At 35.5% G+C, this 13464-nt stretch overlaps 1 protein-coding gene across 10 annotated transcripts in view; it reads right to left on the reverse strand.

Annotated features, from left to right (window-relative positions):
* The window catches only part of ZNF148 (zinc finger protein 148), a 147837-nt gene that overhangs the window by 75100 nt on the left and 59273 nt on the right, over positions 1-13464 (reverse strand). For 9 of the 10 annotated variants that reach the window (XM_055568478.1, XM_055568477.1, XM_055568476.1 and 6 more), the window contains one exon: positions 11220-11568. The exons of the other annotated variant lie outside the window; for it this stretch is intronic. In XM_055568478.1, the coding sequence (XP_055424453.1) occupies positions 11220-11552 (333 nt within the window). In that variant the 5' untranslated portion in view covers positions 11553-11568. The remainder of the gene's footprint in view (positions 1-11219; positions 11569-13464) is intronic. 10 annotated transcript variants of the gene reach the window in all.

A 13464-nucleotide genomic window follows, 5' to 3' on the forward strand; every position in this document is an offset into this window, starting at 1 on the left:
ATCTATTTTTAAAAAGACTTTAGCATACACTCTAGAAAGGATGAAAAGCCTTGGAGCTTAAGTTTTCACACTGTGAGGAACCTAGATCATACTGTTCTATATCAACACCCTCTCTTTAATTCAAAAATGTATATTCATGATCCCAAGATCTGCCCTTCACAACTCTGCCTTACCAGCAGGAATGCATAAGTAATAAGTAAGGGATATAATTTCTCATCTCTGTTAAGTTCTTCTATAAAGCAATATTACACAAATCCTAAATTCTGGCATTTGGTATTCAGTATGAGATAACTTTCCATTGATTCACTCTCAGAATGGACTCAGATGTATCATTATCTATTAGGAATAACAGGACTCAACTATGGATTACCCAAAATTTGGAATATCAAGCAGATATTTAAGAAGCATTAGAAGAACAAGGAGTTGAGAAAAGTTCAAAATATGCTGGTAAATGAAGAGATAAAAAGCAACATGTTCCTATGCTTGGTATGCATATCAAAGAAGCACTGAAGTACATATACCAAAATGTTAGAAGTGATTATATCCGGTGACAAGGGGATAACCGAGTATTTATCCTAGAGCTATGTATACCTATGTTAACCCAAAAACCTACACATCAATGTTCACAGCAGCTTTATCTGTAATAGCCAAAACATGGAAACAACTAAAATGTCCCTCATTTGCCTACAAAAGTCCATCTAGTCAAAGCTATGGTTTTTCCAGTAGCCGTGTATGGATGTGAGAGTTGGACCATAAAGCAAGCTGAGCACCAAAGAATTGATACTTCTGAACTGTGGTGTTGGAGAATACTCTCGAGAGTCTCTTGGACTGCAAGGAGATCAAATCAGTCAATCCTCAAGGAAATCAGTACTGAATATTCATTGGAAGGACTGATGTTGACGCTGAAACTCCAGAACTTTGGCTACCTGATGCAAAGAACTGACTCCTTGGAAAAAACCCTGATGTTGCGAAAGATTGAAGGCAGGAGGAGGAGGTGACAACAGAGGGTGAGATGGTTGGAGGGCATCACCGACTCGATGGACATGAATCTGAGCAAGCTCCAGGAGTTGGTGATGGACAGGGATGTCTGGCGTGCTGCAGTCCATGGGGTCGCAAAGAATAAGACATGACTGAGCAACTGAACTGACTGACTTAACAACCATACCATGGAATTGTGTGTGTGTGCTTAGTCACTCAGTCGTGTCCGACTCTGCAACCCCATGGACTATAGTCCACCAGGCTCCTCTGTCCACGAGGATTCTCCAGGCAAGAATACCAGAGTGGGTTGCCATGCCCTCCTACAGGGGATCTTCCCAACCCAGGGATAGAACCCAGGCCTCCCACACCACAGGCAGATTCTTTACCATCTGAGTCACCAGGGAAGCCCAAGGATACTGGAGTGGGTAGCCTATCCCCTCTTCAAGGGATCTTCCTGACCCAGAAATCGAACCAGGGTCTCCTGCATTGCAAGTGGATTCTTAACCAGCTGAGCTATACCATGGAATACTACTATATATTAAAAAAAAAAAAGAACAAAGCATTTATATATATAACAACTCAGATGGCTCTCGAGAGCATTACATTAAGTGAAAAAAGTCAATCTCAAAAGGTCACTTAATATATTGAGTCCAATATCTCAAATAAAATATTCTCAAAATGATGAAGTTTTAGAGACAGAAAACAGAGTAGGGTAGGATAGCCAGGGGTTAGGAATGGTGGGGGCAACAAGAAGCAGTGTGACTACAGAGGGGTAGCACCAGGGAGATCTTTGGTATGAAGGATTAGTTCTGTATCTACTTGTAGGATAAAGCATACAAAAATGGACATGTTGTAGCAATGTCAACTTCTTTATTTTGAGATTTTGTACTATAGTTATATAAAATGCAATCACTGGGGAGAAACTGCCAGACTGGGTACATGGAACATCTCTGTATTATTTTTGCAACTACCTATGAATCTATATAATTTCAAAATTAAGGTTTTTTTAAAGAAAACAAAAGGATAAATCTTATCCCTTCCCCTTCCTGACTTTCCCTATCTACTTAGGCTCCATGAACCATTCACCTCTAAGGCCATACTGTGGAGCAAAACACAGTTTCAGGTCCTAGACAGAATGAAGAGGGTACTGGCATGGGAGGGCTGCCCAAAGTAAGACATCAGAGTGTAAGCAGAGAGAGGAAGTTCTCCAGATAAAAGGGCAGTTCAGCATGAAAGTGTCAGAGCCCAAGCAACATAAAAGGGTCTATGCTGTGGGTGAAGAGCAGCCTTGAGCAAGGTACCAGAACTAAGTGGTGTGAGGACTGAGCATGGACCACCACAGTGTACGAGGAGGGATCCATGTGGTAACTGAGGCCCAGCACAATTGCCAAAGCACATGCAGGGGGAGGAAGACATCCATACAGGAGACAAGGGATGGCTTGCACTGCCATGGAGTACAGGAGCTGGGTGAAGAGAGCATCTACCTGTATAGGAAGGGGAGAAGGGCAACAGTGCTAAAGGGAAAATAGTTACAAACGGGTTGGGAGGAGGATCTGATCAATTAAGTAAATAAATACATTAAGAATAACAGAATCAGGCTTATCACTGTCTGAGAAAGGACTCATAAAATATGGGAGGAAGCAAACTAAAATGTACTCTGTGGTAATGGACTATAATTGGAGGTATCAGTGTGAACTCATGGTTTTCAATACTTATAGATAAATGGATAATTATAGATGTAAATGTATGTACATATATACATATAAATGTATGTAAGTATGTACACACACACATATATATATATATATATATATATATATATATATTTTCTCTGGCTTTATCCACTAACAGTCCTGGGAGCAGTTATACTCCACCAGCAATGAGCAGCACACTGAGCACTCAGATCTTGGCTTCTAAATACCATTCTCCACTAAAATGAACTAGGACTCCTTAGAAAAAATGTCTGATTCCAGGGATGGGCAGGTAAAATACAATATAAGCCTAGAACATCTCATGACTTAAAGGAAGTGCTCAAGGACTGATGGGACAGGTCAAAAGAACACAGAAGCCAAGCTGAAGAGGCTCGGATTGGCCAAATCATCAACTAAGCATTAAACATAGTAGTAGATTTTACCCAGTGAATAAAACTTCAAAATCAATATTGATACAAATAAATAAATGAACAAATTTCAAAGTATGATGAGGGATAAGATTAACTTTACACTGGCAAAACCTGGCAGACCCTACCTCAATTAACTGATCAAAGTGAACCACCATCAGAAGGGGGAAAATAAAAATCATGTGCCACCTGTTCAAACCCAATGGGGAACAAACATAGCACCACTTTTTGCAATATACCTGCCAAAGTAACAACTTAAGTCTAAGAGGAAAAATCATATAAACCTGAACTGAATGACATTCTACAAAATAAATGGCAATTTTTACGTATGATGATCATAAAATTTTTAAAGAGAGGAACTAACCCAGACTAAAGAAAACTAAAGAGACATGACAGTTAATGAAATGTATAATCTGAACTGGATCTTTCTGCAAACAAACTTTAATGCCTGGAGAATAAGTAGATGAGTAAGGGTATAAAAGAGTTAAGTAAAGAACAAATGTATGGATACCAAGAGGGAAAGGGAATGGGTGGGAGAAATTGGGAGACTGGAACTGACATATATGCACTACTGATTCTGTGTATAAATTAGATAACTAATGAGAACCTACCAGATAGCACAGGGAACTCTACTAGATCCTCTATGGTAACCTAAATGGGAAGGAAATCCAAAAGAGGGGATGTATATGCATAGATGATTCATTTTTGCTATACAATAGAAACTAACACAACATTATAAAGCAACTATACTCCAATAAAAATAAATTAAAAAAAAACAAGAATACAACTAGCCAACTTGACCTAATTGACATTTACAAAAAACCCTCCCGACAACAGTCAGACTCCACATTCTTCTCAAGTGAATATAGAGCATTCACCAGGTAACCATACAGTAGACCTTGTAAGACTCAACACATTTAAAAGGACTTAAGTTGTACATGTATAGTCTCTGACCACAATGACTAAATATCAATGACAAAAAGATACCTGGAAAACTTCAAATATTCAGAAATTAAGCACGGGTCACAAAGAAATCACAAAAGAAATTGAGAAGTTTAGAGCTTAAAATGCTTACATCAAAAAGAAAGATCTAAAACAGCTACCAAACCTTCTACTATAAAAAGCTAAGAAAATAAGAACAAATTAAAATAAAGTAAGCAGAAGGAAAGAAATAACTTGAGAGTAAAGATGAAAGTTGAAATGAACAATGCGTGTGTGCATTCAATCATGTCTGATTCTTTGTAACCCCATGAACTGTAGCCTGCCAAGCTCCTCTGTCCATGGAATTTTCCTGGCCATGATTGCAATTTCCTTCTCCAAACAATCTTCCCTCCCAGGGATCGAACCATGTCTCCTGCATCTCCTGCATTGGTAGGTGCATTCTTTACTAATGAGGCACTAAAACCAAAACTTATTCTTTGAAGAGACCAGAAAAACTGACAAATCTCTACCCAGATTAATCAAGAAAAAGACAACTGGCACTATCAAGGTGAAAAAAGAAATATTACAAGTCCTTTAGACAGTAAAGGAATTGAGAAAATATTATGAAAATTTTTGTTCAGTTAAAAAATGAACTCCTAGGCATATACCCTGAGGAAATCAAAACTGAAAAAGACACATGTACCCCAATGTTCACTGCAGCACTATTTACAAGAGCTAGAACATGGAAGCAACCTAGATGTCCATCAACAGATGAATGGATAAAGAAGCTGTGGTACATACATACAATGGAATACTACTCAGCTATGAAAAAGAACACATCTGAATCTGTTCTAATGATGTGGACAAAACTAGAGACTATTATACAGAGTGAAAGTCAGAAAGAGAAATATAAGTATTGTGTACTGACACATATATATGGAATCTAAAGAGAGGACACTGATGAATTTATTTTCAGGGGAGCAACGGAGAAACAGACATAGAGAACAAACCTGAGGACACAGTGGGAGGAGAGGAGGGAGAAGGGGAGCTGTATGGGGAGAGCAACACAGAAATCTACAATGCCATATGTACAACAGACACCCAATGGGAATTTGTTGTATGACTCAGGGAACTCAAACAGGGGCTCTGTGAAAGGCTGAAGGGTGGGGTGGGGAGGGAGATGGGAGGAAGGTCCAGGAGGGAGGGGACATGGGTGTACCTATGGCTGATTCTTGTTGATGTAAGACAGAAAACCACAAAATTCTGTAAAGCAATTATCCTTCAATTAAAAAAAAAATTTTTTAATGAAAAATATAATTTGTCAAAACTAAATCAAGAAAAAATTTAAATCTGATTAGTTTTTTATGTTTTAAAAGTTAAATATGGAAGTAAAAACTTTCTCACAAAGGAAACTCAACCCTAGATTAAGTTATTGGTAAAGTCCACTAAATATATATTATGATAGAAATAACACGAATTTTCTATAAACTTTCAGAAAATAAAGAAGGAACTATTTTTTATGAGGCCAATATACCTAAAACAAGACTGCAAGAAAACAATATGCCTCATAAACATATACATAAACATTCTTTTTAAAAAAAATCAGTAAACTGAATCCAAGAACATATAAAAAGGACAATGTATCATGACCAAGTGCAATTTATCCCAGGAATGCAGGACTGGCTTAACATTTGAAAATCAGTAAGTTCACTTTAAGAAAAGGAAGGAAAATCATATGATCATCTAATAGATGCAGAAAAAATATCAATGAAGTTATACATCCATTCACAACTTTAAAAGAAATCTCAGCAAACTACAAAGAAAACATCTTCCACCTCATAAATAAACATAACCTATGAAAAATTTATAGCTAAAACAATTATTAATGGTGAAAAACTCAATACAGTCCCCTAAAGATTAGGAAAAAAGCAAAAATATCGACTCTTACCACTTTTATTCAACACTATTCTGGAAGCCTAGTCCATACAATAAGGAAGAAAAAAGTAAAAACCATATAAATTGGAAAGGAAGATTTAAAATGTATGGACAATAGGGACCCTGAAAAAAACAGAAGGAACCTTACTAGAACAGGTACATATAACAAGATCACAGGATACATGGTCAACATAAAAAGAATCAACTGCATTCCTATATACTAGTCACGAACAATTAGACACTGAAGTTTTTTTTTTTAAACACCATTTACAATAACATCTTAAACATGGAATACTTAAGGATAAACTTAACCAAATAAATATGTCCAGAAACTCTGATAAAAACTATGCCAAGAGAAGTTAGAGAAAAGCAAAATAAACATACAATACATCATGTTCATGGACTGGAAGCCTCTATTTTTTAGTTGCTGGTTTTTATCAAGTCAATATATACAATCAATGCAATCCCAACTAAAACCAGATAGTTCATTTTACAGAAACTGAAAGGCTGATCCTGCATTTTACATGAAAATGCAAACAAACTAGAACAGTCACAGTAATCTGCCAAAGAATAACAAAACTGGAAGATCTACACTACCTGATCTCAGGGTTTTGTATAGAAAATATACCAATCAAGAGTAATACTGATGCAAAGATAGAAACTAGATTAAACAAAATGAAAACAGAAGAGAAATAGCTTAACTTCTAAAAAATTGTACCCAGAAGAAATTAAAAAAGACGTTTTTAACAACATTCACAGTGACTTTATTCATAATGGTTGAAAACTAGAGGTAATAAATAACCATAAAGAGGGAAATAAAATTTTAGTATAGTATAACAGAATGTTAAACAATAATGAAAAGAATGAACTACTTACTGATAACACTAAACCAACATGGAAAACTACAGAAACACTATGCTGAGCAAAAGAAGCTGGAGAGAAGAGTTACACATGATTCCATTCATACAGAATTCTCACATTAGTCACTCAACTGTGTCTGACTCTTTGCAACCCCATGTTCGGTAGCCCACCAGGCTCCTCTGTCCACAGGATTCTCCAGGAAAGAATACTGGAGTGGACATCCATTCCCTTCTCCAGAGAATCTTTTCAACCCAGGGACTGAACCCATGTCTCCCACACTGCAGGCAGATTCTTTACCGTCTGAGGCAACAGGGAAGCCCAAACTTTTCAAGAGACAACATTAATCTATGATGGGGAGGGTGGGGCGCGGGGAGGGCAATCAGAACAATTGTTGTGGAGTGGACTGACCAAGAAGAAAACAAACTTTCCAGCTTTCCAGGATGATGAAAATATTCTATATCTTGATGCATTATGGGTTACATACAAGTTTATGCAGCTGTCAAAATTCTGAATTGTAACTTAGGATCCACATTTCACTTCAAACTTTTTCTCAATTAAAAAAGATTTCTTTCACTCAAAAAATATTTCTCTGATAATGAGTGATGTTGAGCATCTTGTAAAGTTTAAAAATAAAATAAAATTAAAAAAAAATATATATATATGACTGCCTACCACAGCCCAGTTACTGAGAACACAAAGTTAAAATACAAGTTTCAGAAAATAGACCTCATGGTCTCACAAGCAAAGAAATGAAAAGTTAGTTATTATAATGAAAAATTACACAAAGGAAAGTTTTGATAAGTGAAGAACAGTAGACTGCCAAACAAAGAATATTACAGGTATATCCAACATGTACAGAAGAGAAAAAATCATACTGGACCTGGGCAACTAATCTAATTTCAAAGTACTTAAACTATGAAGTGGGCAGTAGGGCTTGCAGGGGCTGGATAAGATAAGAGGAGACCTGATTCAAAGGCTCTTTTAGCCCAAGCAAAAGAGTGCATTTCAGCTTTTTAGCAAAAAGAAACCTCTGAAAAATTTCTGGGAGGAAAATGATAAGTATAAATCTCATTTTGAAAAGATCATTATAGAAATCATCTGAAAAACAGTCAGGTATGGCTCAGGTTACAATCAGTCCAAGAAGAAAGCTATTACCATCAACAGACTATTTTATTCTTTTCAATCTCACATGCATTTGCCAAGGCAAACATTTAGGGCACACAAAACACACAACTTCATAAATGTAAAAGAATAAACAATCATACAATATACACTCTTAGACCATAACTGAATTAAAACTATAGATCAGTAACAAAAAAATAGCTGAAAAAATTCCCAAAACTTGGGAGATTAAATAACACACTTCCAAATAACACATGAATCAAAGAACGCATCTCAGAAAAAAAAGATAAAATGAACCAAATGAAAATAAAAATACAACTTATCAAAATTTGTGGAACACTGTGAACGCAGCGCTTAGAGAGAAATTTGTATTACTGAACGCTGTGTGTGTGTGTGTGTGTGTGTGTGTGTGTGTGTTCAGTAGCAAAGTCATGTCCAACTCTTTTGCAACCCTATGGACTGCAGCCCACCAGGCTCTTCTGTCCATGGATTCTCCAGACAAGAATACTGGAGTGGGTGGCCATGCCCTCCGCCAGGGAATCTTTCCAACACAGGGACTGAACTTGTGTCTCCTGCATTGGCAGGTAGGTTCTTTACCACTAGTGCCACCTGAGAAGCCCAAAAACCATGGGTGGCAAATTAAATCCAAAATAATATAAGAAAAGATATCAAAAAAATTAGAGGAGAAATCAATGAAATTGAAAACTGGAAAACAACAGGAAAAAATCAAAAGCTAATTCTCTATAAAATTAGTAAGCTTTTACTAGGGGGAGGTAACAATGGAGAACTGGTGTTAAGTGGGTATAGAAATTCAGCTTTGCAAGACAAAACAGTTCTAGAGATCTACTGTACAACGAGAGTGCAATTAACTGTACGCTGACACTGGATGTAATACTATATGCTTAAAAACTGTTAAGACAAAGAGCAACCTCTGCTCACTGCAACTAGAGAAAGCCCGCACACAGCAAGGAAGACCCAGTGCAACCAAAAATAAATAAATAAGCAACTGTTGACATACTTAAAAAAAAAAAGGCAGCAAGCCTCTTGTCAGGCTAAGACAAAAAGACATAAATTACTGATACCAGAAATTAAGGTGGGAACATCATTACAGACCTCATGGACACTAAAAGGATAATAAAAGAACACTATGAACAACTCTATGCCCACAAATTTGATAACCTAGATGAACTGAATCAATTCCTCAGAAGACACAATCCGTCAAAACTCACATAAGAAGAAACATACAATCTGAATCTATAGCTATTAAAGAAACTGAATTACTAACCTTCCAAAAAGCAAAGTACCAGGCCCTACAGATCCACTGTGAATTCCATCAAACACTCAAGGAAGAAACTGTACCAACTCTCTACAATCTCTCCCAGAAGACCAAAGCAGAGTGAATATTCCTAACTCATTCTATGAAACCAGGGTTACTCTAACATCAAAACAAAGATACTGCAAGAAAAGAAAACTAGACCAATCTATCAATCCTCAACAGGTACTAGTAAATTGAATTTTAAAAATGTATAAAAATATTATACACCACAACAAAGTGGGATTTCTTCCAGGTATGCAAGGCTGATTCAGCATTAAAAAATTAATTAATGTAATTCATCATCATCAACAGGTAGAAAAAGGAAAAGGCTACTGCAATAGACTAGGTAAAAGTTGGTGAGCACATGTATTAGAACACAACTGTAAGTAGTTATCCACTCATTCACATCATGTGCTAACACATGGGCCATAATGAAAAATAAGACAAAATTCATGCTCTCAAAGAGCCTACTATCTATTAGAGACAATGTGAACAAGTCCCTACTGCAGGGAGTAAACCTAGACTGGACAGAAGTGGCAGGCTGATGATGATGAAGCACTAATCAGTTTAAAAAACAGAGATGGGTTATGATTAAGGGGAATATTACAAGTAGGATACATGAAGGTCCTAAAGCAAAAGAAAAAGCACAGTATATTAGAAGTACTGAAAGGATCAGGTTTAATATCACATAAAGAATAGAAGATGATTTTATGACAGTAGTAGTTTTGCTGATCATCAGGTAAAAATAAAGACACAAGAAAGCAAAAAAAACCACTCAGCTTCTCAGACTCCCCGCCTGCATCAGCACCATGCTCAGGAAGGCCTTGCTCCTCTGCCTGGTTTGCCCTGGCTGTGACTTATCCCACACTACTCGCAGAATTCACCACTGACCTACAGTCAGTCAACCACTGAACCACTAGACTTGATCAGTGACCAAAATACAGAAACTATCACTGACTTGTACTTAAAGAACACACAGACTTTTGCATTGCTTACTGATGTGGAATTAAATACCCTCAGTACTGAGAAAGAAATCACTGAGACCAGAGCTGATTACAATTCACTTCACACAGATAATTTTGGAGTGAAGATTATAAAGAGGTCATTGCTGTTTGTTCCAAAGAGCCTGTGACTGAAGCACCAAATGAGCCCTGAACCTTCAGGGGAAGCAACAAGCCCAGCTCACTGTTTTTGTTTGTTACTGTTGTTCTTTTTTTTTTCCAGAAAATGTACAACTTTCTAAAAAGATTGTGAGTCTCTGAACAAGCCTACCATTCCATTATAGAAGCTTGAATAACTACAAAGACTATGAGACACAGCATGTATCCACTTGGGGATAAGCAGAAACTATACACAGAAGAAGGGCATCTCATAGTATCGTAAGCATGTCCCATTTAATGTGGGCTCAATAAATGCTCCTTTGAATTGAAAAAAAATTTATGGGTAACTATAAAAGAGTATCTTAGGTGATGACCTGTGACATCAAGGTTAAACAGGAAAGACTGAAAGGGTGAAATACTTTTTAAAGATAATGAAAAAATAAAAAAGGCAGGAATTGCCAAGTTACAAAATTTGAAGGAAAAATTCTCAAGTATATGATTTTTTTCTAGCTATGCTCCAGATTCAATCCTTATACTTTTTTTTTCTTCCAATCCTTCTATTCTTTAAGGAGAACCCGAAAGTTAAAACAAAGTATCCTTCAAAATTAAGCACTTAAAATTTAACACACAGTAATCCTGACAAATGTTATCCAGAAAATATGTTTCTAAAATGTATATAATACAAAAACTTAATTTTGCCTTATCATGATTTTTATCAATATTTGGTATATCTATTTTAGAACACACATTTGAACTATTTATATTCAGATTTTAAACATTTTTTGAAATTTCTTCAATGACTGTATCACTTAACAGAAATTAATTATGTTTCTAACTAAGTTTAATATTTTATAAAGGAATTACTTACAGGGACATTAAGTGCATACTGTAGTCCTTGAGGAAGTCTTTCATGTGTTTCCATCTGCTCTTCATCATTTTTCACTGTCTCCTCATGGACCATGAGTTCATCATGTGATATCATATCCTGTTGTCTCATTTCACTTTCTTGTAACACTTCATCTGCAGCAAGGATTTCCTGGTGAGGCATACTCCGATCTTGAAGCACCGATTCCTGCAGTTCCCCAGACACGGTAGACTGGCCAGACACTCCACCCATTACAACCATTGCCCTGGAAGACTGCATTTCGTCTATGCCGCCACATTTAAGAAATAATCCTTCCAGTTTGTCGTCAATGTTCATGCTTAAGTATAACTGCCTGGAAAGACCAAGTTTGGCAACAAAGCATAATAAATTAGTTTTATATGTCTACTTGAATTTTTTAAATTTCAAATTATGAAAGGTATCCATACTTCAATAAAAGTTTTATTCACATAATTCAATATTGCCTCCAATTTAAAAATTACCAGTAAATTTCCAAAAGCTGGTAGAAAATACAAATTTTTATTTCTGACATTAAGGCACTAATCTATTTCATTATGAAAAATGAGCATGAAATAAAGCAAACTGGGAGAAAGTATTTGTAACACCAGATGGCTCCATATCCTTTAATATATTAAAACATCTTAAAATTAAAATAAGAAATAACATTAAGAAATAAACTGGGAGAATACTATCAGGTAAATCATAAAGAAAAATTAGAAACAGTCACTAAATATATAAAATAGTAGTCACAGGAGTATCAAAGAAATGAACATTAAAACTGTATTTTATCCCCCAAATTGATAACAACTCTTAAACAATACATCCAAGGTTGAGCTCACAGGGAAAAAAATCTACTGACAGTGGGAGTACTTTAGTTCAACTCTTTCCAAAGGTAATCTGGTACACTGTATCAAAACCCAGAAAAATGCATATGTTCTTTGAACTGGTGATAAATAATACTTTTAGGAAACTACCCTAATGAAATCAGAAATGCATATAAAGATATGCATGAAAAATCACTATGGCAGTACTTTAATAGTGAAAAACTGGAATTACACTAAGTATTCAATAAAAAGAAACTGGGTTAAATTATATCCATATATGCATTTTAAAACTAAAGTAACGGTTGCCCCACTCAATAAATTTACTAAAAATTATTGAATTGTACTCTTAGAATGGGCAAATTTTATTTTATACAAATTATATCTCAAAGTTTTTCTTAAAAATAGAATCAGAAAAATGGCTATGCTTGTGTGAGGAGACTGTTGATAGGAGGTAGGAAAAGTGGGCTATCTGGGAGCAGACATTTTTTCTTGAGTGGAATGCTGGCTATACAGGTGTGCCCACTTTGTAAAATTTTAAGATGTGTATCTGTGATATGCACACATTTCTGTCAGTTATTATATGTCAATAAAAAGTTAAGTCTGTTTAAATTATAAAAAAAATACAGTCAAAAAATATTCTTGAAAAATATTTTAAAATTTTGGCAAACAGCCCAATATATTAAAGGAAATGTGTATGTAAATACGTGTCTGAATGTACACAGCTTTACTGAAAATGCTAACATTAATATTACCACTGGGTAGTGAAATTACTAATTTTTTTCATACTTGTATTTCTCTCTAATTTGAACTTTCTATAAAGTAATTTTATTTCTTTTAAATGCTTTAAATTTGTTAAAATGGAAAAAGTATTTTCATTACTAATATATTCTTAAATAGTTGCCCATGATTAAATTTAAGAGGTCATAAGAATTAGACCCTACTAAATAATTACATTATCTTTTCCCCCCATTATTATAGGAAAAATAGGCAATATTAAGCCTGCTCTTCTAACTTTGGTTGCTATAAATTCATACTCCATTGTGTTACTCGAGGAACTAGCATAATAATCTTGAAATCCAAAGACATTTTTACCTTAAGCCCTGTCAAGGCACTGGTATGGCTTGTTTTTTACCAGGCTGTATAAAATAAACACACACTCACCCAACATGAAAGGACTACAATTAGTAAATGTATTAAGTATAAATCAATGAGGTAGTAATGGTTACTACTTTAATCACAGCTTTCAAATGTTAAATTTAAATACACTACTGAAATCTAAAATAATCTTTCATTTACTAACATCGTCTAGGGAGAAAACTTTATTTAAATGTACAGCTCAAAAAATGGGGTTTTCCAGGTGGCTCAGTGGTAAAGAATCTGTTTGCCAAGCAGGAGACTCGGGTTCA

This window comes from Bubalus kerabau, chromosome 2 (genome assembly GCF_029407905.1).
Source record: "Bubalus kerabau isolate K-KA32 ecotype Philippines breed swamp buffalo chromosome 2, PCC_UOA_SB_1v2, whole genome shotgun sequence".
NCBI classification, from domain to species: domain Eukaryota; kingdom Metazoa; phylum Chordata; class Mammalia; order Artiodactyla; family Bovidae; genus Bubalus; species Bubalus kerabau.